At 37.3% G+C, this 26,932-nt stretch overlaps 1 protein-coding gene across 1 annotated transcript in view; it reads left to right on the top strand.

Moving 5' to 3' along the window:
• Positions 1 to 26,932, top strand: part of GFM2 (GTP dependent ribosome recycling factor mitochondrial 2) — a 1,110,238-nt gene that overhangs the window by 616,743 nt on the left and 466,563 nt on the right. The window contains 1 exon segment of the mRNA XM_044063950.1: positions 20,869 to 21,058. Within this exon segment, the coding sequence (XP_043919885.1) occupies positions 20,869 to 21,058 (190 nt within the window).

Raw genomic sequence — 26,932 nt, 5'->3', positions numbered from 1 at the left:
GAGTGCACAAGACCCAGGATAAAAGTGCTCAATCCTAGTAGGTGCACTGGTGCCAAGACTGGGAAAAAACGACAGTACACAATCCTCAAGATACGGAAACCTTCCTACAAAGGGGCCGGGCCCAGGGGGAGGAGGCTCCCCCTTTGTAGAAGGAAGTAGAAGTCCTCAAAAGTAAAAAAAAAAAAAAAAAAACTGTTAGGCCAAAGAAGAGCCATAAAGACAATAGACTGTACTATTGAAGATAAGAAAGAAATTATGTATTGTTACTATTATGCAAAAAGCCCAGAATTTCCAGACACAAGATATACAAAAAGATGAAGAGAGAAATTAGAGGAAAGAAAAATACTTCCACAAGAAAAACTGTTAGAAGCTTCAGATAAAAATTTGTGTTCACTAATACAACAGATTTGTGATAAACATTATCTAGACCAAGAAACTTTGAGCGGTTTTGAAAAAGAAGCATCTGATGAAGTGTGATAATATAAACAACAAAACATAGAGATTTTTGAAAAGTATAAAAAAGAAATATGGACATGGGAAATAAAGATAGATTTGATATGGTGCATTATTTATGCAAAGTTGAAAGCCAAATTAATCAGTACAAAAGAGGCAGCCCCAAAGATATTTGAAGAGAAATGCAAGCAAAAGCATCCATATATGGAAAATTTCACAATAAAAATTATCACAAAGAGGGAATGTAGAAAAGATTAGTAAAGTAAAAAGTTAAAACAAAAGAAGGTGAAGTTATGGAATGCCAGTGAAGTGAATGATTTGGTGTAGAAGGTCTAATACAGGCTACATCACAGCATGATGGAACGAGTCCCGAAAGTAAGGAGAAACAGGATGATCAGGAAACATCTGAAGAAGCAATATGTACATGGGAAAGAAAGGGATTTAATGTGTTGTAATATTTATGCAAAGGAGAAAGCAAAACTAATCAATACAAAAAGAGCAGCACCAGAGATATTTGAAAAGAAATACAGGCAAAGGAACCTGGACATGCAAAACTTTACAGTAAGAAGACAGTGGAAAAGTAGGAAAGGAGATCAGTAATGGAGAAGTTAAAGAAATGGAAACTGAGGTTATGGAGTACCTCTGAAGTGAAGGATTAGGTGCAGAAAATCTAATTCAGAAAGCACCACAACAGGATAGAGTAATGGATATCCAAATTAAAGAGAAACCAGTGGAACACCAAGCAGCTGGTCAGTTGTCATATGAAGATATTTTGGAGCCTTCCACAGAAAGCCAGAATAAACATTCACTTGAACCTGGACAGCGAGGGAAGGAACAGGAAACTGTGGCAACTCTGGCACAGTCAATGTGGAGGAGTGACAGGCCATTGAGTTCCCATATGACAGAGGAGTAGATGACACAGGATGAAACTGAAGAGAATGTGCCACAGGAAGATGCTATAGAACCTTCTATAGAATGCCCGCAGGAAATGGACAGCAAAAAATGTGCCTTCAGCTTATAAGAAAATGAGCTAAGAAAGAGTTACTTGATTTACAGGTAAAAACTTTTGAGGCAGCACCACGATAAAAAGAGACTTTTATTAACAAAAAAACAAACAGGATAAAAGCACTATACCAAGTAAGCACTTTCACGGTCATAATGAATGCTTCATCAGACATATCAAAAGACTGTTGTGGCTTCCATTTAAATATACAGAACTTCTTTCTAACAATTAATTAATAAAACTTGTGGTAAATAGGCGAGTAATTAAAACAGGCTATTCCTACATATTTAGAAAATACTTGGGGAAACATATGTATTAAAAATATATAAAGAAAATTTCAGTACAAAACATGTTTGTAACTTTAAGTCTACTGACCCGTCCCTATTTAAGTAAATCTTAAATGAGAAATGTTAGAAATAAAATTAAATGACATTCATTCAAAAGGCGAGTGGGTGGCAGCATATATACATTAAAATACTTTCACACTGCACTACTGTTGACCAAGATTAATGTTCACCTTAATAAAACATGTCCACATATAATAAAATTCTTACGAATATCAAGGTATTCCCATTCATATAAATAAAATTACTTCTTTAACATGGAAAGTCATTCAGTGCTTTAGAGGTCTATCTATGAGTAAAGGCTTTAAGGAAATTCTGTCATTAAGTCCATTCACTTTGTCTGCTTGTAGTCTAATGATTCATTTAGCCTCCAACTTGTCAGTGTAATTTTTAAAATTACCAAGCCTCACGCTCTTATTGACTAGCTCTACAACAAAGAACGTAAACTTATGGGACAGATCATTATTTATGACATGTTTTGCTAATGCATTACTGTCATCTTCCCTGTTTATTGCATATACGTGCTGTCTAACTTGTTCTCTTAAAGTTCTGTTCATCTTCCCAGTATAAAAAGCAGCACATTTTGTGCATCTAGCCAAATATATTAGGATACAAGACTTACAATCTGCATAATGGTTAAATGTATATGTTCTCCCTGTAGTTGGATTTATAAACGTATTAGTATTGGCCATGAATGAACAGTGGTTACAGTTCCTACATGGAAAGAGGTAGAGATGGGCACCCCCTGCGCAAACTCATATGCCAACCTAGTGTTGGCATATTGGGAGACAACGTTCATTATGAACCATATAGAGTATGCTAGAAACATAAAATATTACAAGAGGTTCGTGGACGATGGCTTCTTCATGTGGGATGGACCAGTCGATAGCCTTGAAGCATTCATGATGTACATAAATGATACAACTGAATTTTTGAAGTTTGTAGGTAATTGGTCAACAGACAAGATTGAATTTCTTGATGTTTTAATACAGAAGGAAGGGAATGAAGTGCATACACATATGTATAGAAAAAGTTGCAGGAAGAACAATTTATTGCACCATAGTAGTATACCCTCCCCATATTTAGAGAAACATAGTCAAGAGCCAAGGGCTTAGGGCCTCTTGACTGACTAGTCAAGATGCTGCTTTTCAGAAGACAATTAAGAATTTGGAATTAGAACTTTTAGACAGAGGGTATACAAACAATGATTGAAAGAATTTATATGATGAAGTTATAGATAGCAAGGGCAAAGGAAAACCATTTTTTAAAGAAGAGCGGTAGTACAAGTGCAACTTTGAATACGGATACTGTAGAGCAAGCCCATGGTGGAAAAAATACCATTCTCAAATAAGAAGAAGAAGATACAAGAAATGATTAATAAGAATTGGACTAATCTAAAAATAGATGAGAGAATTAATACCACAATAGAGAATAGACCAAAGTATTACTACAAAAATATTAAGTCATTAAAAAGATTACTTTTCTATGAGAAAAATAGTAGCAACAGAATATAGTAGGAACAGTAACCATTGTTCATTCATGGCCAATACTAATACATTTATACATCCAACTATGGGGAGAACATATACATTTAACCATTATGTAGATTGTAAGTCTCTTATCCTAATATAGTTCGCTAGATGCACAAAATGTGCTGCTTTTTATACTGGGAAGATGAATAGAACCTTAAGACGAGTTAGAGAGCATGTATTTGCAATGAACAGGGAAGATGACAGTAATGCTTTAGCAAAACATGTCATAAATAATGTTACATTCCTTGTTGTAGAGTTAGTCAATAAGAGCGCGAGGCTTGGTAATTTTAAAAATTACACTGACAAGTTGGAGGCCAAATGGATCGTTAGACTACAAGCAGACAAAGTGAATGGACTTAATGACAGAATTTCCTTAAAGCCTTTCCTCCAGGATAAAACTCTAAAGCATTGAATGACTTTCCATGTTAAAGAAGAAGTAATTTTATTTATTTGAATGGGAATACCTTGATATATGTAAGAATTTTATTATATGTGGACATGTTTTATTAAGGTGAACATTAATCTTGGTCAATAGTAGTGCAGTGTGAAAGTATTTTAATGTGTATATGCTGCCACCCACTGGCCTTTTGAATGAATGTCATTTAATTTTATTTCTAACACTTCTCATTTAGGATTTACTTAAATAGTTTAAAACAGCGCTTCAATGCCACCCCTTCATTTGCTTTGCATTGTTTATCTGCATTAAGCAGAATTTGCCAGATCTTCTTTACATTTTTATTTGCACCACACAGGTGACAAGCCTTTGATTTCAACCTTTTCTAATAAAGAGAAGCTTTAATTTTTGAACACCTATTCATCACATGCTTTGTGAATTTTACACTGCACCATATCCCTACTTTTTTCCAGACACATGTTTTTTCATAGATTTTTTTGTTGGTTCTGATAGTTTACCAACATAAAAAAAAATGTTCACAAAGAATTACAAAGCAATATACTACATTTTTTTAGTCTTATGTGTAATGCCCCTTGATAAAAATTCTTTTCTTGTGTGTTTGAAAATACATTGTTTACAGTTCTGACAAGGAAAAGTACCATCAGTAAGTCTATTAGAAAAAGTACCATCGGAAGTTTCTAATAGACTGTGGTATATGTTGCTCTATGTAATTCTTGTGAACATTTTAACATGTGTCTGCTATTAAAAATAAGGACTCAACAAGTAATTATAAAGTCAAATTGGAATGTAATTCTTAATGCAGATAAACACCCTGGTTTAAATGAGCGGTGAACACATCAAATATATATGTATTTTAAAACAAATACTTAAATAGATTTTAAAACAAGTGTTTTTAACATGATCATAACATTTTGATTTTTAGATATAGAAATATATTTTTAATATAAGTAAAACGTGGCGTTAATTACACTTTTGAATTTAGACACATTTGATTGGTACTATTTAAACTTGTTTTATTATGTGTTATTTAAAGCGTGACTGAAAAAAAATTTTTTTTTTTTTTGCCTTTTTGTCTGTTCACAGTGGTAGTGTTTGTGTTGAGTTTTAAAGTTTTAAGTTTCTACAGTTTGTGCAGTGTTTACTTAAATAGTGATTGTTACAAACATGTTTCCTATTGAGAAATTTTCTTTATACATTTTTTATACATATTTTTTTTATATATTTCTGTTGATGTAATTTTCCCCTAAGGTTAAGTATTTTCCAAATATGTAGGAATAGCCTGTTTTAATTACTCGCCTATTTACCACAAGTTTTATTAATTAAGATCATTGGTAGCTACCGAATTAGCAGGAAGTTCTGTATATTTAAATGGAAGCCACAGCAGTCTCTTGATATGTCTGATGAAGCGTTCAGTGTGAACGTGAAAGCTCTTACTTGGTATAGTGCTTTTATCCAGTTTTTTTTTTTTTTTTTTTTTTTTTTTTTAAATAAAAGTCTCTTTTTATCTTGGTGCTGCCTCAACAGTTTTTACCTGTGGATTGTTTTTCTTATTGATGCATTTTATCCTCTTGACTGTTTTTTGATATTACTAAGTTGCTTGATTTAATAGAGATAGATAGACATATTAAGATCAGTGAAAGAAATAGACTGCAAAAGTTAGACGTTTGATAAAACAAATGAACACAGTAATGTGGACTGTGCATAGAGATCCATGCGATATAATAGAAGTAAACAGGATATATTACTGTACAGCTAAATTAATAGATAAAATTATACCACAAGAACACAGGGGAGTGAGGGAAAGGAAAGGGAGAAAATGAATACCATCACGGAAGTATAGAACAGAGAAAACTGTAAAGCAATTAAGACAAGAAGTGTCATTGTTAGAAGAGTATAGAAGAGGGAACAGATCAACAAAATTACTCAGAAAGATAGATATGATAAAAGCAATGTGCAATATTATAACGGATCAGGATTTATCATGCACAATCACAAACAGTAAACTAAAATTATCAGCACAGGCAGAAAAAGTTAGAAGATACACAAATAAATATAAAGAAAAAGTGCAAAATAATCAATTTATTGATGATCCAAAAAAAGTTTTATAGAGAATTGGGAAACAAGGTAAAAGGACATGAAAGACCACATTGTGTAGAAGTATTTATGAAGATCCTGTGGAACATAAAGATGCTAAATGGATAGAAGAAGTAAAAGAAAGAATAAGAAGTTCAAATGTACAGGATATGAAATGGGGTGAAGTATCAGCCAGAGATATTGAAAAAAAAGTTAAGAAAAGCCTCTAATTGGAAAACCCCAGGCCCAGATGCAGTGCCTAAATTCTGGTTAAAAGTGTTAACATCTTTGCACGAAGATTTAGCCATGAGTAAGAACTGTTTATGTGTGCACCCAAAACAGACACCAACCTGGCTAACAAAAAGAAAAATAATGCTCCTACTTGAGTGAACCTGCAAGCTACCCTAAAAATTATAGACTAATATCTTGCCTTCCAATGATGTATAAACTATATATTGGAATTGATGCTGATAGAGTTTACAGTCATTTAGAGGAAAACTCAATTATGGCAATAGAACAAAAGAGCAATAAAAGAAAGTCCTATGGAACAAATGCTCACTTGTTGTTAAATAAAGTCATAATGAAGAACTTTAAAAAGGGGACGTATCTTAGCATGGCATGGCTTGACTACAAAAAAGCGTTTGACATTATCCCACATTCATGGATAGAAGAGTACTTAAAAATGTATAAGATACACCCTACATACGGAAACTACATCACAGCAACCACAAAACACTGGCAAACCATTTTGCAGTAAGCCATGTTAAAGGGCAAATTATTATTCTCGGGATAAAAATTCAAAGGGAGATATTCCAGAGTGAATCTCTGTCACTGTTGCTCTTTTGCCTTGCCCTTAACCCATTAAGCTGTCTGCTTAACACATCAGGTCATGACTATAATTTTCCTCCCAGAAAGCAACAAAGTGTAAAGACTTGTCATGTTCTCTTTGTCGATTATTTAAAACTGTATAGCTCATCTGATGAGGAACTGAAAGCACATCTGCAAGTAGTCAAAACTTTTTCAGTTGTTATAAGAATATCATTTGGTCTTGATAAATGTGCAAAAGCAACCTTTAAAGCAGGAAAGCTGTAGCACCAATAAAACATCAGTTTGGGACAAAAATGTGATATAAAAGAACTTGAGCAAGAGGGAGTGTATAAATATTTAGGAGCTGATGAAGGAGCAAAAATAAAACATGAACAAATGCGAATAAAATTTAGTAAGGAATATTTTAGAAGACAAATGAATTCTGAAAACAGCATTGATATCTAGTAATAAAATTCAGTCTATAAACCAATTTGCTCTTCCTCTCCTTAGTTTTGGAGTTTACACAATGTTTATTAAAGGATAAATATATAGGCAAAGATTACAATACAAACTACAGTTAACCTTGAAAAGTAGGAAATAATTACAATAAGCAGTCCTCATAACCGTGTTTAGTAGCCTTTTCTTGACTGTAGTGCATATCATTTGGGGAGTGCTGTGAAAAGTGGAATGTAGTTCCTTGCATCGTATCAACCATAAATAGTACAAGGAGTGATTGACTGGCCCCAAAAAGTGTTGGATAGATTAGACAAGAAAACAAGAAGGATGCTTATGCAACTCAAATGATTTATAAAAATCAGTGCATACCAAGATTATATATTCCCCGTTCTAAAGGAGGTATGGGCCTCCTTGAAACTGATTACATGTATAGGTCTGCAATCGTGGGACTGCATATATATTGCTGACCTCACAAGACCCAAATATGGTAAAAGTTTTGAAACATGGGGAGAATAAATCTAAGATGACTTCCCTTCTTAGTCTAGCAGTAGTATATTGGAGTCAAGCAGGAATGAAAATCAAACCAGAAGTAGATAAAAATCAGACAGCAACTGAATTGGCCAAAAAAGAAAAGAAAGAATATAAGGTGAAGGATCAGATGAGAAGGCAAGAAATGTGGAAAATACATAAATGTAGTTGCAAGTATAGAAAACTCCTGTATCATGTTGATCAGGATCGAACGCAGGAATGGTTAAGGAGAGGTGAATTCAAACCAAAGCATGAAAGGTTAATATTGGCGACCCAAGATAGTGAGCTACGTACACTTTGGTTTACAAAGTCCATTGAACATGAAACAGACAAATGTAGCTTTTGTAAAACAGAATTGGAAACGGTCACACACCTCATTGCTGGTTGTGACATACTAATGGCAGAATGACTGTATACTGAAGGGCATAATAATGTGTCAAGACAACTGCACTGGGGAGTTTGCAAACATTATAATACTGAAGTAGTTGAAAAACACTGGAAACATGAGCCACAAAGCATCATAAAAATGATGAAGTCTACAACATATGGGATCACCCATTACCAACAATTCAAAAGCTAGATGTGAGAAAACCAGATACAGTGGTCCATGAAAAGAAGTCAAAAGTAGTATTGATCATTGAAATCTGTACACCCAGTGACCACAGTGCCTTGTGTACAGAGAGAGACAAAGTCTTGAAATGTCAGGATGTGCAGACAGAAATGAGAGCAATGTAGAAGAAGATACCCAGACAGTTCCAATAGTAGTAGGAGCAATGGGCCTTATAAAAAGAAATTTGCAATTGTATCTAGATATGTTACTAATACATGTAACTCCATACGAATTGCAGAAGTCGTCATTACTGGGCACATTGCAGGTGCTGCGAAGACTACTACTGGCTGGCAGACATCAAAGATTGAAACAGTACATATTTCATGAACTTTAATCATACTTTGATTTAGGAATAGCGTTCATTCCCGTCATGGTATTAGAAACCCAAAAGATGTGGAAAAATTGAAAAGCAACATTATATTCATAAAGTAACAAAGTATATTTACTAAGGACTAAACATGGAAATGGAGAAAGGAGATTCTCCTAATCGGTATTACTGCAATCAGGGGAAGAGAGAATAGACAAGAGGGGCTGGAATTTACTGGAAGAAGTTGGCAAAGGAACAAAGGTATTGGGAGCAAATAATTAGAGAAAGAAAGGTAACAGAATGGGAAGAGGCCAAGAAGACATTTGGATTGCAAACTAGTAATTTGCCTTTTCTGTCAGGGATTGATATCAGAATGTAGAGAAAGAGATAGGGCGATTTTAAATGAAAGGTGTACACTGGTTGAGTTTTTAATTGAATCTAGAACAGAAACTTTTGTTAAAAAGTGATAATTAGTAGGGTATATACAATATTACACAATAAGTATAGGAATCAATCAGAAGAGGGCAGAAAAGATTGGGAAGAGAGATTAGATATACAATTCACAAAGAAACAATTGGAGGACATATGCTTGGCTCCCACATATGCAATAAAGTCTAGAATATTTAGAATTTTTGCCTAGACGTTGCATAGATACTTTTGTACCCTAATCAGACTCCAGAGAATTTTTCCTCATGTCGATGGCAAATGTTTGAGGTGTGATGGAGAAGAAAGAGGTAACTGTTAACATATGTTTTGGGAGTTTAACAAGTTGACAGACTTTAAAAATTCCCCTACAGAATACTCTCTCAGGAATACTAGATGAGCAAATGAGTGTAACAAAGGGAATTATTTTTGTGAGCTGGGATGCAGGATCTGAATTGACTAGTAAGGCCTTATTTAATTCTGGTGGCTGCCAAAAAGCAATTACTTAGAAAATGTAAATCAAAATCAAAACCAACTGTATTTGAAGTAGTGAATGTTGCAACAGAGGTAAAATATCAGGAAGTGGGATCTTTAGAAAAGGGTAACACTAAATTACATAGAAAATGGAAATTGTGGCAACAATACAAGCAGAAAATGTTTTGGAGGAGGAATGAGGTATAAGAGAAGGCATGAAACGAATAATGTATGTAATGCTGGTTAAATTGTTGGATATATAACAATATATGTAATGTTTGTAAATGTGAACGTGTTAATATGGTTTGATTACTTTTATATCAATGTAAGTTTGTCTGTATGAAGTGATACTTCAGTAAAGGTGTTTAAAAAAGAACCCTTGACATTTTCCTCCCAGATCCACCCTTCTCTTGCCCTGGGATTAGTAAAGAAAATTCACTGTCCCCTGATTCTCTTTTTAAAGAGTTATATTTTGGGGATACAGTGGCCCATATGACCTTAAGTGGGAGTTTTCACAGGTTTCAGAGATTCAAAAGAGATATTATGAACTCTTACAAATGGGCCTGTCTAGACCTTCTGCAGTACTTCCTGTTTTAGCTGCCCTTTTGCATACATTTTCAATAGTTTCTTAGGATCCTGACTCTCAATCTCTGGCCCCTACAAAGCCAGACAGATTTTATAAAGTCCTTGAAAATCGTAAGTATTTGTATGAAAGTCCTTCATCTAATCCTGCTGCTTTTCTCTCCACAGATAAGCTATCTAAGCTGCTATCCTTTTTCAAACTTTTACCTTCTGACAGAGAGAGCTGTGCTATGGAGAGGTATGGGAAAAGTGTATATTTCTGCTACTTTGGCCTTTTGGGACATTAATTATCAGACGCATATGACCAGATATGTCCTTTCTCTTGTTTTCCAGCTGGGGGGCGGGTTGCTGATATTCCTGATTTGGACAGTAAGACTTCTGCCCTTTCTTTTCTGAGTTCTGCATCTCAGGTATTACACTGTTCTATTAATTCAGCTATGATGCTGCTGATGCCTCTTTTAGGGCATCTGCATCTGGTCCTGTCATGAGGAAATACTCTTGGTTGCATCTTCAAGTCTTACCCGAGGACATTAAGGCCAAACTTTTAGATTCCATCTTAGACTACCATAATCTCTTTGGCACTGCTGCTGAGGAATTGTTTAAAGCTTTTTGGGATAAGGGTAAAGTTGTGCAAGGCCTGAAGCAAATCTTTGTTTCCCCATACCTAAATTCCAGAGGAACTATCCATCTAAATCTTTTGCCTGTAGGCAGCCTAGGCAACCTCCTAAGAGCAAGAGGGTTCCTAAGTGGATTTCCCCAGACAAACCCATTCAGAGCTCTAGAGACCAAAATCCTTGTTTTCCTGACAAGTCCGTCTTTATACGACATCCAGCCTCCTCTTCCCCTTGGCTAGTTTCCTCTGTCTGTAAAGCTAACCCCTTTCCTTTCCTGTTTAGCAGCAGATAACCACAGATACCTGGGTACTCTGTTTCATCCAGTATGGTTACTTTATGGTTTGGAAATCCCTTCCTCCATTTTCCTGCCTTCCTTATCCTCATTATTGTCATTCTTGCCAGCTTCCACATTTTCCTTTGGTTCTGTGACATCTGGTGGATCACAGAACCATCCAACCTTTTCTCTTGTCTCAGCAGGAACAAGCTTTATTTTCCAGAATTTTTCTGGTTCCCAGGAAGGAGAGGTTGTCGAGGCCTGTCGAGGCCAATCCTAGACCTGTCCTTTGTCAACACCTTTCTCAAGGACCCTTCCTTCAGGATGTTTTCTTTCCAGATACATTCCAATGTTTGCTTTTCTCTTGCCTCCCAAGGTAATCTCTTTGACTGCTTTATTTCCAGTCTCTTCTTCCTCTTCTAGTCCTTCCTGCAAGGGAATTTCTCCAATTCCTGGGGTATGTGGCATCCACCATTCTCATGGTTCCTTGTGCCAAACTTCACAGGAGGAAAATTTCAATGGTTTCTCAAAACTGTTTGTCTCCAGGATTGCCATCTTCTGGAGTGTGCAGTCCCCCTCTTACCGTGTCTCAAGCTGGAGCTCTGCTGGTAGGTTCGTAAGATTTCCCTGAGTCCAAGTCTGCCTTTTTATGTTCCTCTTCCTACTCACGAGCTGTACATGGATGCTTCCATTCATGGTTGGGGAGCCTCCTACACCAACTTAAAAGTCCAGGGTCTTTCATCCCATCAACAGCTGATAGACCATATCAACATCAAGCAGATAAGAGCACTACTTCTAGCTCTCCAGGCTTTTCACTCCCTTTGGGTTCCAGGTCCTCTAAAGGTTTTTACAGACAAGACCACCACAGTCATGTGGTGCATCATTAAGCAAGGAGGCACAAAATTTTACTTGCAGGCTGTCTCTTCAGGATTGGGATTTTGCATTCCACCATCACTGGGTTCTTCCAATGGTTTACATCCCTTCAGAGCACAAGCTGGTGGCAGACTCTTGGAGCAGGTGGAGGACAAATCCTTATGAATGGATGCTTCACATGGAAGTGTTTCTGGACTTTGTACATTGCCGGGGCACTCCTTAGTTAGATCTTTTTGCCTTTCCTCTCTACAGACAACTTCCCCATTTCTGTTTCAGAGTGCCAAGTCCTCTGACTGGGAAAGTGGACACCATGTCTTTTTCTTGGAATGGGGCATTTCTCTTTCTCTATGACTATCCCTGTTTTCCTGTACTATCACAGGTCCTGCAAGATCATGTGGGACACACCGTAAATCTTGCTGGTGACTCCCTCTTGGCCCAGGCAGCAGTGGTTCCCCCTTCTATTTCACCTGGCAGAGGCGATCATTATTTGGTGTGTCCTATCAGTTGAAAAAAAATCCTTGTGTAAAACAATAATCTAGTCACTTTTTTGTACTTTTGTAAAGTGAATGCAGTCTCTTTCTCCCAGTTTCTCTGGAATAGCAAAAAAATTCAGATTTTCTCTGGGTACCCTTTCTTCTAACTCTACTGTTTTTTTTAAACAACTCTTCTTGAGAAACCAGATGTCTAGACAATTGTTCCTAGAGTTCATTCTATGATTTCTGCAGTTTTATGAACTCAGCTGAATAGCTACTTAAAACATCTTTGATTTTCAAGTCTTTTGTCATTTGACTTTATGAGCTCTTCTTGTGTCTCACGTATTTTAAACACCTGTAAGTATATTTGATTTATTTTACCTCTGAATTATTGAAAACTGCCTCTGATACTGAAGCAGAAGCTTGAAACACTTTATGCTGAACAGCTGCAGGGTTCTCCCCATACACAGATTTTAATTCTGTTGTGGTTGCTGTTCATCTTTGCTGGCATCTAGGCAGTGTGCTTACTAACTAGTAATAGAAGTTTATTCAAACTGAAATCTTGTGCTGACTTTTTAAAACAATCTCTGTTTTCACACTGGGAGAGCTCCAGTCAGCCTGTTAGTCTACTGCTGTCTTGGAAGTCCTCTTTATTAAGTTAAGAGGCTTGAGAAGCAGGCTTTGAAGGATATACACTGTTAGTCTGAACTGAGGGAAATATGATTTGGAAATTATAGTGGCTGGATTAACAGTTTGGCTAGAAGCTAAAGCTACCTTTGAGTGTGGCAAAGAGAAAGCATTTATGGTAGTTTGTCACCCTCACAACCGCCACCAAGCCTAAGTTACACTAAATTATCATAAGCTAGTCAAACTAATAGTGGTTTCAGAATACTGACAATATCCTTTGATACACGTCATGTCTCAGTTTCTCTATAGTATGTGTGTACACATACATACTTGCCCAGGTGCGAGAGCGTACACACACACACACACACACACACACACACACACACACACACACACACACACACACACACACACACACACACGCACACACATGCACACACACGCACACACACGCACACACACACACACACACACACACACATAGAAACAGCTTTGTATTCGGATATGTTCCTCTTGGGTAATTGGGAAAAATCTAGACAAAAATGGTAGACTTTTGTAAGCCCTTTGCTTTTTTTTTCCATTCCAGGAAGCACCACTTGTTAAGAATATGAAGATGTTTTCTTGTAATGCTAGAAGCTTCCACAACAAATTTATTGAACTTGGTGGCAGAATCAGTAGTGCTACATATATTATAATTATTATTGAGACATGTTTAGATGTAAAAATTGTCGACTGTTCCTCAGAAAGTATCAGTCTTCTCACAAATTTAGAGAAAATATTTCTAGTAGAAGAATATCTGTATATACTAGGAAAAAATGTGTTTTTCAGATGAATACAGAATTTTTGTTAATTGTTTAGATGTAAAAATTGTTGACTGTCTCTCAAAGAATATCAATTTTCTCTCAAATTTAGAGGAAATATTTCAAGTAGAAGAAAATCTCTATATATTAGGGAAAATTTGAGTTTTTCAGATGAATACATTAATATTAACAGTGAAGTTTTGGTAGTTAATATCTGTAGTAGGTATGTTACAGGGAATATAGCTGCTTTTTATAGAAGAACCAAACAACAAGAGCCAGAGACCTTTGTTATGGACCTAAGAAATGTTTATTTCCTAATAATACACTACAATAGCTGTTAGTTTAGACTTTCCTAATATTGATTGGGAAAATCTTAAAAGTAAGAATAACTTAGCTGTAAAAGAAACGTACTTGATCCGGTTTAGGCCATCCAGAAGCATAAGGTAAAGTCTTACATGGAAGATCAGTATTAGTTTGAGTTTAAAAATTAAAATATTGTATTAGAAGCTAGCATATCAATTGGAAAACACTTTTTTGGAGAGTATTTCTGTAACATAAGTACGGAAATTGACTTCCTGGGATTGATGTTGTCAAGTGAAACAGCAGTAATGAGAATTTTTGAAAGGAATTTAATGTAATTGCTAATTTTGTGCCTACTTACAAAGTTCAGAAACTTTAATAATTCATCCCTTTCATGGATTAAAGCCTTGATACAGAGAACAAGAAAATATGTTGTTAGTAGTATATCAGGAATTCCTAACTGATCTGAATAAGAACAGGTATAAATAGGCCAAGCAAAAGTTAAGCAAGTCTAAGGTAGCTTATGAATGAAAACTAGCTAGTTATACCCAAAACAATAAAAACTTTTTATAAACATTTGTGGCGGTATCAGTGTGACTGACATGCATTTTATTTATTTGTTTTATTTTTATTCCTTATAAAGTTATGAAACTTTAATAAATCATCCTTTTCATGGAATAAAGGCCTAATACAGAATACAAGAAAATATGTTGTTGGGTAGTATATCAGAAATTTCTAACTGATCTGACTATTAGTTTGCTAAAGTTTTGAAGCAGTCATTCTAGGTCTTATTCCCCGTCACTTCAGCTGATGATGGATTTTGACCAATAGGGCTTTTTGTATTGAATCACATTTGGATAGTTTATAGGCCTTTGATTCAGTACTGTATCCAGCTGTACCTAATTCACTTAAAATAAAGGATTCTAGAATTTAAATGAGTCTTTATCTGGCTTAGAAATCATTCAGAGAGTTAGATTACATAACCAACTATCCACAGAGAAAATAATCAGTAAGGATATTCCTCGAGGTTCTTTGGTGGTTCCATTTCTTTTTACTACTTTTATGACTGCTTTCCCTGAAAATATAGATGTATGGATTTCCAAGTTTACTGATGATACCAATACAAGAAAGTGCATGGTGTTACATTTTGTGACATTGAGTGTTGCATGCCCATATTCCATTAATAATGAAATCCTTACAGTTCCTGAACAGCATAAGGACTTGGGTGCAGTAAATGTGGTATTAAAGTTAATCTCCAATGCAAGTTGCATTTTAAGGAAGCATTATAATATTGTGCAAGTTGTTTTCTTCACAACAGCATGTAGACAATCTGCGTTACTAGTTCATGCTATGTATGACCTTAATTAGACAACATATTGAGTATTATGGACGGCTGTGTATATATGGCAATAGCACCACAAAATAAAAATTAGAAAGAGTGCAAAGATCCCATGCAAGGAAGATTACAGCCCTTATGATTTTAGCCCCCCTCCCCCGCTTGTCAATAATCTCTGTACCCTTTCCAATTTTTTAGACAGATGACCTGTAAAGACCAACTAGAGCCACTTAAATTATTTACTATTAGCAGTAGAATAGTTGGGGAAATTTGTTGGTGGTGTTTAAGTGCCTTAATGATAAACTTCTGGCAATACCTGTTGGAGTTTTATTTAGGAATAGTAAAGTATCATTGGAGGTTGGTATGTATAATACTTCAGTTAATATTTTTTTTGTTATAGGATGCCTATCAATTGCAGATTCACTCATGGTATGGGATTAATGTTTAAAATATGGATTAATGGATTTAAACTATTTTATGACCTCCATGGAGGTCTTAATTTTGTCCCTCCAATTACATTATAACATTGTAAAATCCAGCCATAAGGCTTTTTTTAGTTATATTAAGAGGCTTAAAGGTAAACAAGAATTCTTTGCTGAATTTATTTATTGTAGTACTTCCTTCTCTGGCCGCAAGAATATTGTTAATATGCGTGCAGAAACATTATTTTCCAACCCCCTCCCCCCAATTTCCACACATACATTCTCTCGCAGTATCACATTTTACAAAGTTCTTTTGTGATTTTCTGAATTAAAAATGCCAGTTCCGTGGGTCCTGACAATATCCCTGGTTGATTTCTGAAAAGTGCTACTTCCAGCTTAGCAAAATCCCTCCATGAACTCTTTATTCTGAGTCTCTGCACTGGTTACTTCCCAAGGTATATAGATCAACTGTTGTGGTGGCCTTGCATAAAGAATTACAGGCCTATTAGTCAGTAGCGCTGTTCGTAAGGCTATGTAACATGTTGCAGCTAAGCTAGCAAACAACAGTACAGGTGACCTTATACTTCTGGTTCCATACCAGTTCAGCTTTGTAAAAGGGAGAGCATATCAGCTCATCCTAGTTGAGTTCTTTGAAAGGTCACTGAGACCATGGATGAAGGATGAACAGTCTATGCTGCTTAAGTGGATCATGACAAAATCTGCAGTACTATCTCCCCTGCTGAGATTATTGACAAATAATATCAGCACATTAACCCATAAGTAGTTTGCTGGATAGCTTAACTGGCTGTCTAACAAAACACATTCTTTCAAGATGTGAGGGCATTTGCTCTAGAAAGAAAAATGCCATCACCCATGTCCCACAAGGTTTTGTCCTGAACCACCTCCTATTTAGCATATACTTCTTTGATGTGGAAACTGATATCAAGGGATTATGACTAACCAAGTCTTCTAGTGACTGTAAACTGGGGATGGTTATCAGATTCTATTCTGATAGTCAAATTCTCCAGTAAGAGCTAGATCAGATAGATGATCGGTGTGTTAATCACGGGCTTACCCTCAATGGTAAGGAATGCTGTATATTTTCCTTGGTAAATCCACCATCCCCACCCTGTACCACGCATACAAAATGCACATAAATTTGACCTATCAACTCTCTTGATCACTGCATTTCTTTTATAGTTAAAAAAAGTCCTTCTGCCTTGCAAAACATTTATATTTTGTTGTACCTGTTTCAGGCCCAGAGAAGTTGTAGTCCCACTTTATTCCTTCCTTATTTGGCTTGTCATTGAATGTAATGCCTCCTTTGGGCATGCACCTCACTAAGCACCTAAATCAGCTTGATAGAGTTGATGTTTCCTCACCTAAAAGATTTCAGTTCTTATTACCCATAACTACCGTGGTAGACTAAAAGCCTTATCTCTTTTTTCAGTCTTGTGTAGGCTTGTAAGGGGTGAACTTTGCTTAGCCTTCATGCTACGAATGGCCGTGGTCTCTTTGAACTCCTTCACTTGTATGTACCAGTGCTTTAACCATACAAGCTGGTGCGACAGGTACCTCACCCAGTTTGTTCCCCCAATTCTTGGATAGGCTCCCCTTATAAATTAATCGGCATACTTTCTTGGCAACCTTTAAAGTTATTTTGGATGACTTGATGTATAATTACAGTTTTTCTCCTGGGATATATGGGGATAGTATGTTTGATGGAGGACATTTTCTTCTTCCAAAGAAGATATACGGATATATATCCATGTATCCCCCATTGTTTCTTTGTGAATTGCTTATCTAATCTCTCTTCCCAATCCTTTCTAACCTCCTCTGATTGATTCTTATAGTTATCCTGCAATATTTTATATGCTTTACTAATTATTTATTTTTTAACAGCAGCTTCTGTTGTAGAGTCTACCAAAAACTGTACCAGTGCTAGTCTTTCACATAAGATTCCCTCTATTTCTTTCTTTTTGCCTATACTCTGATATCAGTCCTTGATAGACAAGGCAATCTCTAGCCTGCAGTCCAAATAAATTCCTGGCCTTTTCCCATTCTGTTACTTTTCCCTCTCTAATTATTTGCACCCAGTACCTTGACTCTTTTGCCATTTTTTTCCAATAAATTCCAGCTCCCTCTTGCGTTTTGTTTGTATGCCTAATTGCAATCATCCCTATCGGCAGAATCTCCTTTCTCCATTCCTGTGTTGGCTTAGTTCTCAGAATACTTTCTGCTTCTTGAATATAATATTGTTGTTGTTATTCTCCTTAAGGATCTGCATCCAAAATCCCAGTCTCTCCTTGTTTCATGAGCTTCTCTGCTGTTCCATCATCATCCCTTTCCACTTTGAATTATAGGTTTCTTAACCGTGTATTTCTGAATTACCCTTCAAATCAGGTAATCCCAAACCACCTTGTTCTTTTGGAAGAATCATCATCTTAGCCCACTTGTCTCTTGCCATCTTCCCTTCCCAGATAAAATCCTTCAGCTCTTTATTAATGGCTATCCACAACTTCTGCTCTGATAAAAATATGCCTCACCTGTGTATAAAACTACAGGGACTAAGACACTTTGCTTGTATCTTGCTATCCATATCCATATAACAGAGATTCTAATTTCTTAGTTTTTGTATTTTGTATGCTTACATTTTATGACCACAAACTATAGATAACTTACCAAAGGTTACTGAACCACCTGTAGTGTGCATGTTTCTGACATGCAACCACTTTGCAGTGTTTTGGCTGCGTATGCTCTGGTGCAGTTCCCCCTAGTGGTTAGGCGTAGTCATCGCCAAACTGTTTCATCTGAATGGCAATAACTTCAGGTCTTTGAAATAGTGTTACACCAGCTAGCCTTAAAACTGATTACTTAGTTTTAGTCTCATCAGTACTGTGTATGTGTCTGTGTGTGTAATGTCCTAATGATTTCACTGACTAGAGTGAAATGAATGCATTATTGTAGCTTCTTCATTTGTGTTAAGTTATATTTGCAGGACTGTAGTGTGCTGTGCACTCTGTATTTAAATATGTGCACCACAGTTGATTGGTTACATTAGATATTGCTTGTTATTTTCACTGACCATCACGGTTATTTTTTCATGGTAGAATGAGCAGTTAGGCAAAATAAAAATTAGTCTGTGATTGGTTCTAATAGCAGTAGTAGAGGCATAGTCATTAATGGTTTCTGTTTTATAAGCCATCAAGGACTCTGTTGATGGATTTCAGCAAAGCTGATTAATGTGACAGTGCTTCATGTGTCCACTTCAGATTGTTAGGGGGCATTGTATAAATGGCATATCACTTGCATCTTATGGTGAAGTTACATAAATTCTTATCCTACTGCTTGATCATTGTATTGGACATAGAAATATTGATGGTTTGGGTAGACCAACCTTTTTTTTTTTTTTAACCCAAATTGACTCCAGAACTTCAAAATAGTTCTTTTAGTTCATTCTTATGTCTTGATAAACTTTGTCTTACTATTACTAACAGAAAATGTTGCTGCTTGATGTGTTAAGTCATCTCTTATAGGTTCATAGGTAAGTGTTAAGCTAGCTGCCCTTGAGGGCCATTTTAAGCCTAGCAAATTTCCCCTTTTGTGCTTGAATTAACCTGTTCTGTTTGGTTAGATGTTTACCCCTCCCATGATTAGTAATTATAAATTACTCCAAATGACAATAATGGGATCATACCACAGATAATTTTAGGGGGCCCATGCATAGGATAAAGCATTTAGGAGCTGCCTCTGTCATTTAGTAGTACATGTCGCAGTCCTGGGGTAAATGTTCTGTTTCCCATGCATAGATTTAAGTTGGACTTGAGTATGGACAGAGATAAACTTTGTTTTATGTACACGGGGAGTCTGTTCCAGAGCAGGACCATCTTCTGTGAAATGTACCTGCCTCTCCAAACTGCCCTGTTGATGTTGCAAAAGAGGTTTAGATCCCTAGACCAAGTGCTTCTGATGCCATTTGACCAGCTGGTATGCAGTAAATCCAGCAATATTGGGTTGAAGAATGCCTTGTATGCAGATACAGGTCACCACTTAGCAGTCTGTAGGGATACAAAATATAGTGACAGGGCTTTGAGTCTGTCCAAGTAGGACATGTTATTTAGGCCTTATATTGTTTTAGTAAGGTATTTCTGTGGCATTCCTGTTGTTGCATGTGTCTGGACAGATACGAGAAAACAGGGCATTTTTTTCAAGTACTGGCTTAATGAGGGACGAGTAAGAGTCACAGTGTCATCCATAGATCTAGATACAATCCCATTGCTTGTAAGCTATGCAGTACAGAAGCACTTTCTTACAACAGTGGACACATGTTGCCCAAAAGTTAGGTCACTGTCCATATGAATTCCTAAATTCTGAAGAACTAGGTCAACCAACTATTAGGGGAGCATTGTTAATGTGGTAGTTCCCTGAGATCCATGACTTCCCAAAGGATACAATAATGCATTTTTTGGGCATTTAGTTTCTGTCCATGATTTTGGCACCAGTTTATTTGGGACAAACTTTCCTGCAGGATGACTAAGTCATTTGGGGATTCCATGAATACTCGTAGCTTGCAGTCATCTGAAAACTTAGCCTGAGCCCTTGGTATTGGCCTTTACTTCAGAGAAATTGATACCACACAGGAGAGGTCCCAGGTCTTTTTAGTCATCAAACTTTGTAACAATTTCCATTGTACTAACCTTGGCTGCTGACCACTGCAGTGTCTCAGGTCATCTAAGAAATGTGTTCAGATATAAAACCATGCTGCTTATCACTTTCAATATTTTTTGTTTTACCATCTCTGTCCAGTCCTTCCTTCATTCAGTCAACAAATAGCAAAGGCTTTCTAAGTTCGGTATCCTGTTGTGCTAGGGAAACTTTTTTTAGATGTAAATCTTTCTTCTCTCCAAGTGCATGCCATCTTTCTTGAAATGCCCTCTCTTGATCATATCCTTCTTATAGTTAATCTCATCTGGGACTGTTTTATGCATTAACTTTGGCAGGATACGCTGTAGTAGGTCTGACTCTTCGGGGCAGTCCAGTCTTCCTTTTGTCATTTTTAATCATGCTGTCAGCTTGCATCATAATGACATCCTCCAGAAAAAGTATTGTAAAGTATGTTCACATATGTTTTCTTCTTTGCAGACTAAAACAGGGGACACACTTGTTTCTTCAAAAGCTTCAGCAGCAGCTGCAGCACGCAAGGCTGGAAGGAGTACTGGAACAAAGCAGAATCAGAACCAGGAGAAATCAAACCTAGTTTTAGCTGGAATAGAAATTCCAGAACCAGTGTTTTTCTGTACAGCGGAACCTCCTTCACTAGCTAAACAAGCAGGTATGAAAGTCATCTCAAAGAGGCTATTTATTTTACAGGTCCTGCAGAGTCCGTACATAATCTTTCTGTCCATCGTCCAACAAAATACTCACATTTAATTGTCTTTTTTCTTTTTAACTAATATAAGTATACATAAAGCAGAAGCTTTGGGATTGTGTAGATACTTTCTAGGACAAAAGCTTCATCCTATGCCTGTTTACTAATACAAATTTATTGTAAACCATCCTGAACCTAATATTCCATTTCATTATTTATTTGTTTGTTTGTTAACTGGTTAAGCGACAAGGTTCAAATATAATTTTCACCAACTTTCTGAACCTATTGCCATTTCTCCTAGGAGTGTAGTGAATAGGCTGCATGTGGATGGCTAAATTTCTCAATGATGGACAATGTTTATGTAGAAGTTTGTGATATAATTTAGTATGAATCACTGTCAGTCCAGCAATAAACAAGATGACTCAGACTGGCTGGAAATTAAAGCAGCTAAAACTCTTAGTAATGAAGCTTTTCCCTCATTACTTGTGTTCACTAACTCTACTCCTACTTAACTGTGAGGAAAAGAGAAGCATCCTAAAATGGTTGGAAAAATGGGCTGCACAGCTGAGAATTTCCAGAAGAGTTAAGTGCAAAAACATTCTGGGACTTTTTGATTCAGCAAGTTGGGATCAGAGAGGTTGTACTCTGGTTACCATTTTTCAAAGGACAGGTCTCCAATTTATTGGAAGTTTTGTTGCTTTATTGGTGGGCACACTGTGGTGTTTGTGAGGCCTTGCTAATGTGATGCTTCTTTGTGTTTTGTTCAGTAAAGCTATAGTTTTTCAGAGTTGTTATTTAAGTCAGAAGGTATATATTAGCACTTTGTGTTAATTGCTAGATATTACATTTTTTTCCAAATCAGAGCTGCTAAGTAACTAATAGCCTAGTTTTAGGTGTCTAGAAACTTTACATTTTGACATGTAGCTACTGGTAAAGCAGTGTACAATGCTATTGTTTCTTTCCATATGTGTCGCCCTCTTTGTAGCCAATGTGCTTTTGTATGCACATGCCATTCTCAGTAGGGTCAGATTCCAATGTGGCATCGGTCATTCTCAAAGTCAGAATCAGTTTTACATACATTGAGGGCGCTTTTTAGGACATGGACCTACCACTGGTACACTAGTTTCCTTACAAATTAAGCAAAACCTCAGATTGTCATTTTTTAAATGTTATTGAGCAAACTAAATGTAATCCTAATGAGTCACATTGCAAAATATATTGTAATTCTGTGGTATGCAGTATAGTTTTTTGAATCTGCTATTTATGTTTGTGTTTGTTTTGTACAGTACAAGTCATTCAATGTGCAATACATTATGAAGTCTTTGCATTCTGTGTTCATTAGTGTGTATGTAGTATTTAGGACTGTTTTACCAAGTATTTGATAGTCCTGTACATACAATTACAAACCTAGAGCCATACTTAATAACATACTTTTGTATTTGTGTGTTTGTTCTTTGACTGTACTTTGAGAACCAGTATACTTTTATTGTATTTTCATTGTTCCAGGCTGTGGGTTACAAGTGTTCATTTGGGGCAGTCATTTTACTAATTGACAAATGAGTAAATTTAAACAAGATAAAAAGCAGGCACATTCTTCTGAACATCTGGAAAAGAGAAGAGAAACACCTTCACACTTCCTGTATATTTTTTTACCAAAGGGTATTTAAGATGCAAGCATGTTATCCTTATAGGCAAGTAAACTGTGCAGTTTATTGAAAAGCAGTGTGTGTGATTTATTATTATTGTTTTTTTTTGTTTTTGCATAGTGTCAACTCTTTCATAAGGTTGTTAAATTAGCCAGGACTTGTTTTTGTTTTTATTCTTCAGAAAAAAGGATCGTGGAACATATTAGTTATGAATTATAGCAGAAGTAAAATCAGACTGCAGTGGTAGCAGATATTTTTCCTTGGGTATAATTATGCACTGACATTTGTTATATAAATCATTTTGATTGGAATGTCTCTGAAGTAATTTCATCTTGTGAGCTTTTTATGCTTGTTCATTATCAAAAATATCAAAATGCATGAATTAATGTTGGGTAGGGGGTTACACCAAAACTGAAGAAACACGGGCTTTAGCACATTGATATTTATATAATATTTTATAACACATTATCACCACAGGCATTTTATGTTATTTCATAAGCAGGACAGTTGCCATTTACTTATTGCATAAATATGAGCATTTCCCCCTGATATGATGTAGTATGTATAAAAAGCACATTTTCTTCATGTTTACTTTTAATGGCTTTCAAATGACCACAAATTCTATGCTTAAACATGCCTTCTCTATCCCACATAAAAAGCATCTTTCTACACATCATTTCCAGCCCATTTTATTTTCTTAAGTAAAGTCATTAGTAACTTTTAACATTCATAGGTTCATAGGTTGGTACTAGGCTATCAGCCCTAGGGCCTATACAAGCCTAGCCATAACAATTCCCTGGCTATTTCTTCCCACATTCTTTACTTCCTGGACCCCTGTCTAGCAGGGCGACTGACGTGATCCCTGGGGTGAATTTCCTTTCTCCCATCCAATCGTCAAGGTTCCTCTTGAAGAGGTCCAAAGAGGCACTCTGCTTGACATGTATGGGCAATCTATTCCAGAGTCTGGGGAGTCTCTGGGTCAGGAACCTATCCCTCCAGCATGTTTTGTTTATTGTGATGACAAGGTTTAGATCCCTGGAGCGTGTAGCTCTGAGGGATTGGGATTTCTTTAAGTGTAGCATGTCCAACAGCTCTGGGTTTGACATGGCCTTGTATGTTAAGCAGAGATCGCCTCTGAGTAGACTATATGCGACAGAGTATAGCTGGAGTTTTTTAAGGCGGTCAGCGTAGGGCATCTGCTTTAGGCCTGTGATTCTTTTAGTGAGGTATTTCTGAGGCCTTTCCAGTTGTTGCAGATGTCTTGAGAGGTACATACCAAATGGGGCGTTGTATTCTATAATGGGTCTAATGAGGGGCGAGTACAGTGGGACAATGACCTCCTTTTTTCTGGATGAAAAGCCCTTCGTGATGAGGTGTGCCACATAGAAGGATTTCCTGACTGTTGTGGCGATGTGGTTATCGAAGGTGAGACCACTGTCCACCTGTGTCCCTAAGTCTCTTATCACACTTTCTGTGTTTAGTGTACTGCCACCTATATGGTAATTCATGGATACATGTTTTTTCCCAAAGGGGATAACAATACATTTCTTGGCATTGAGCTTGAGCCCATGGCTCTGGCACCAAGCATCTGTTTCTGTAAGGCCCTTTTGTAGAGTATCCACATCATTTGGGGATTCAATAATGGCTCCCAGTTTGCAGTCATCTGCAAATTTTGTTAGCCAGAGTCCTTTAATGTTGACCTGTACTTCAGAGAAGTAGATGCCAAACAAGAGCGGCCCCAGGACTGAACCCTGAGGTACTCCACTTGTCACTTGTCTGGAGCTGGATTTGGAGTCGGCTACTTTTACAGTGTGGGTTCTATCAGTAAGCCATTTAGCAACCCATTGGGTGACATAGGGATTAATACCCAACTTAGTAAGTTTATCTATGATTCCAGAGTGGGGGATGGTGTCAAAGGCCTTGGCAAGGTCTAGATAGGCTGTGTGGACCACCTTACCCTTGTCCATGGCTCTGGAGACTGATTCAAAGAAGTCAATCAGGTTCAGGAGACAAGATCGGCCCTTCACAAACCCAAACTGGGTGGGGTCCAGTGTTTGAAGGTTGCCAATGTCCTTGTTTATAAGTTCCATGATAATACGCTCCATGGCCTTGCAGATAAGGCTTGTCAGACTGATGGGACGGTAGTTTCCGGGATCCAAGGTGGATTCCCCCTTGTGGATTGGGATAACTGTAGCTCTGCGCCACTCAGTGGGCACGAAACCTGAGGTGAGGCTATGATTAAACATGACACTTAGGTGAGGTGCCAGTTCATATTGTAGTTCATGTAGTACACAGCCTGGGATGTCATCTGGTCCCATGGATGCTGTATTCTTGGCTTTAGAGAGTGCGTTTTGTACCTGTGTGGCCGTTATTACTGGAATTTGGCAGTCTTCCGGTATTGAGATGGGCCATTTAAGGGGTGAGAGGGGGGTGAAGTTGGCACTGAATCGATCTGCCAGGATATTGGCAATATCCTTTGGATCAGTATATTTATTGCCATTCTGTTTTAGCTCAGAGCAGATCTGAGCATTGCCATTTAGATTCTTGACATAGTTATAGAATGCTTTGTGGTTGTCTTTGGAATCTTTGGCAATTTTATTCTCATAACTAGCTTTGGAGGATTTTATGAGGCATCTCAGTTTCTTACTGAGGCCAGTAAGGGAGTTTTTTGCATCCTGGGATTTTCCTCTTTTCTGCCAAAGTTTCTACCTTTTGTTGTAAAGTTTGTTTATGGCAGGGGACCACCAGATTGGCTTCCTTTTTGGATGAGAGCATTTTGGTTCTACTTGGGATGGCACGATTCATGCATGAGTGGATGTGCTCGTACAGTGCCTTAGTGTAGGATTCAGCAGTTGAACTTTCAGTTCCCGCCTGCATGGGTGTCATGAAGTTTGTCACTTCTGACTTGAGTAGCATGAAGTTGGCTTTGGAGAAGTTTTTATGGTGGTTTCTTTACTGGGGGTGGGGTGGGATGTGGATGTTAAGGGTGATTAGCTTATGGTCAGACCTGACTAACGAGGGGTGACCATAGGTATGGAGCATTGATTTGCCATGTTGGTAATGACCAGGTCTAGGATATTGGAGCCCTGGTGGGACTATGGATTAGTTGATCCAGGGCGTTGGAATTTATGAATTCCAAGAACCGCATGCAAAGGTGTTGGGACATGAGTAGTTTTCCCAGTTAATGGCAGGGTAGTTAAAATCACCCAGTATTAGGGTGTTTGGTTCTATCTTAATATTTTCCAGTATGTTTAGAAAGGTGTAGTGAGAATCTTGGGGTATGGTGGGGATCTGTAGCAAGCTACAATTTGGATTGCAGTCTTACCTAGTGTTAGTTGCACTTGGAGAATTTCAGACACATTGTGTTGGCCAACTAGCCTGGTGGTGTGAATATCCTTGGTGAATATTGACACTCCTCCACCTTTAGTGTTTCGGTCCTGGTTTGGTGGCGAAAAGTGTGGTAAGAGTTGTAGCCTGGTATTGCAGGGGTGCTCTCTGGAGCCTTGAACCAGGTCTCAGTTACTGCACAGATATCGATGTTCTCCATTTTTAGGAGTGCCTCGAGAGAGTGCATTTTGAGGTTTAGACTTCTAGCATTGAGTAGCATTACCTTCAGATTTTGCATGCTTGTACCTGTTACGGTGGTGGTTTTGTCCTTTGAAGTTTGCCTAAAAAAGGCACTATAGGGGTGGCAAGAGCCTTAGCCAGTAACCTGAATCCCAGGGGCGACAGGTGCAGACCATCTCTGGCAAAGCATCGTGGTCTGTCAATCATGTCATCCCAGGCAGACAGATACTGAATCCCCTTTGAATGACACCATAAGCTTAGCCAATTGTTGAAGTCAATCATTTTATCCTTGTATTGTGGTATCATTCTGGGCGAAGGCAGGATGTTACTCAGGGCTAGGGTCATACCTGCCTGGGCCACATGATCCGAGAGCTCTTCCATGTCTCTTTTCATGTAGTCCAGGGAGGTACGTCTCAAGTCATTCACTCCAACATGGACAATGACAGAGTCATATTTGTACTTGTTGTGGAGTGACTTGAGTGCATGCGTTATGTGGCGGATCCTGGCACCCGACAGGCAGCTGACTGTAATTTTCTCCTTATTCAACCTGGTGAGAGGGACATCAGTGTGCCGGACTATAGAGTCACCTATGACTAAAGTGTTAGGTACATTGTCTTGCCTTAAG

This window comes from Protopterus annectens, chromosome 2.part2 (genome assembly GCF_019279795.1).
Source record: "Protopterus annectens isolate FY-2018-M chromosome 2.part2, PAN1.0, whole genome shotgun sequence".
NCBI classification, from domain to species: domain Eukaryota; kingdom Metazoa; phylum Chordata; order Ceratodontiformes; family Protopteridae; genus Protopterus; species Protopterus annectens.
This window is presented reverse-complemented; position numbering and strand designations above follow the sequence as displayed.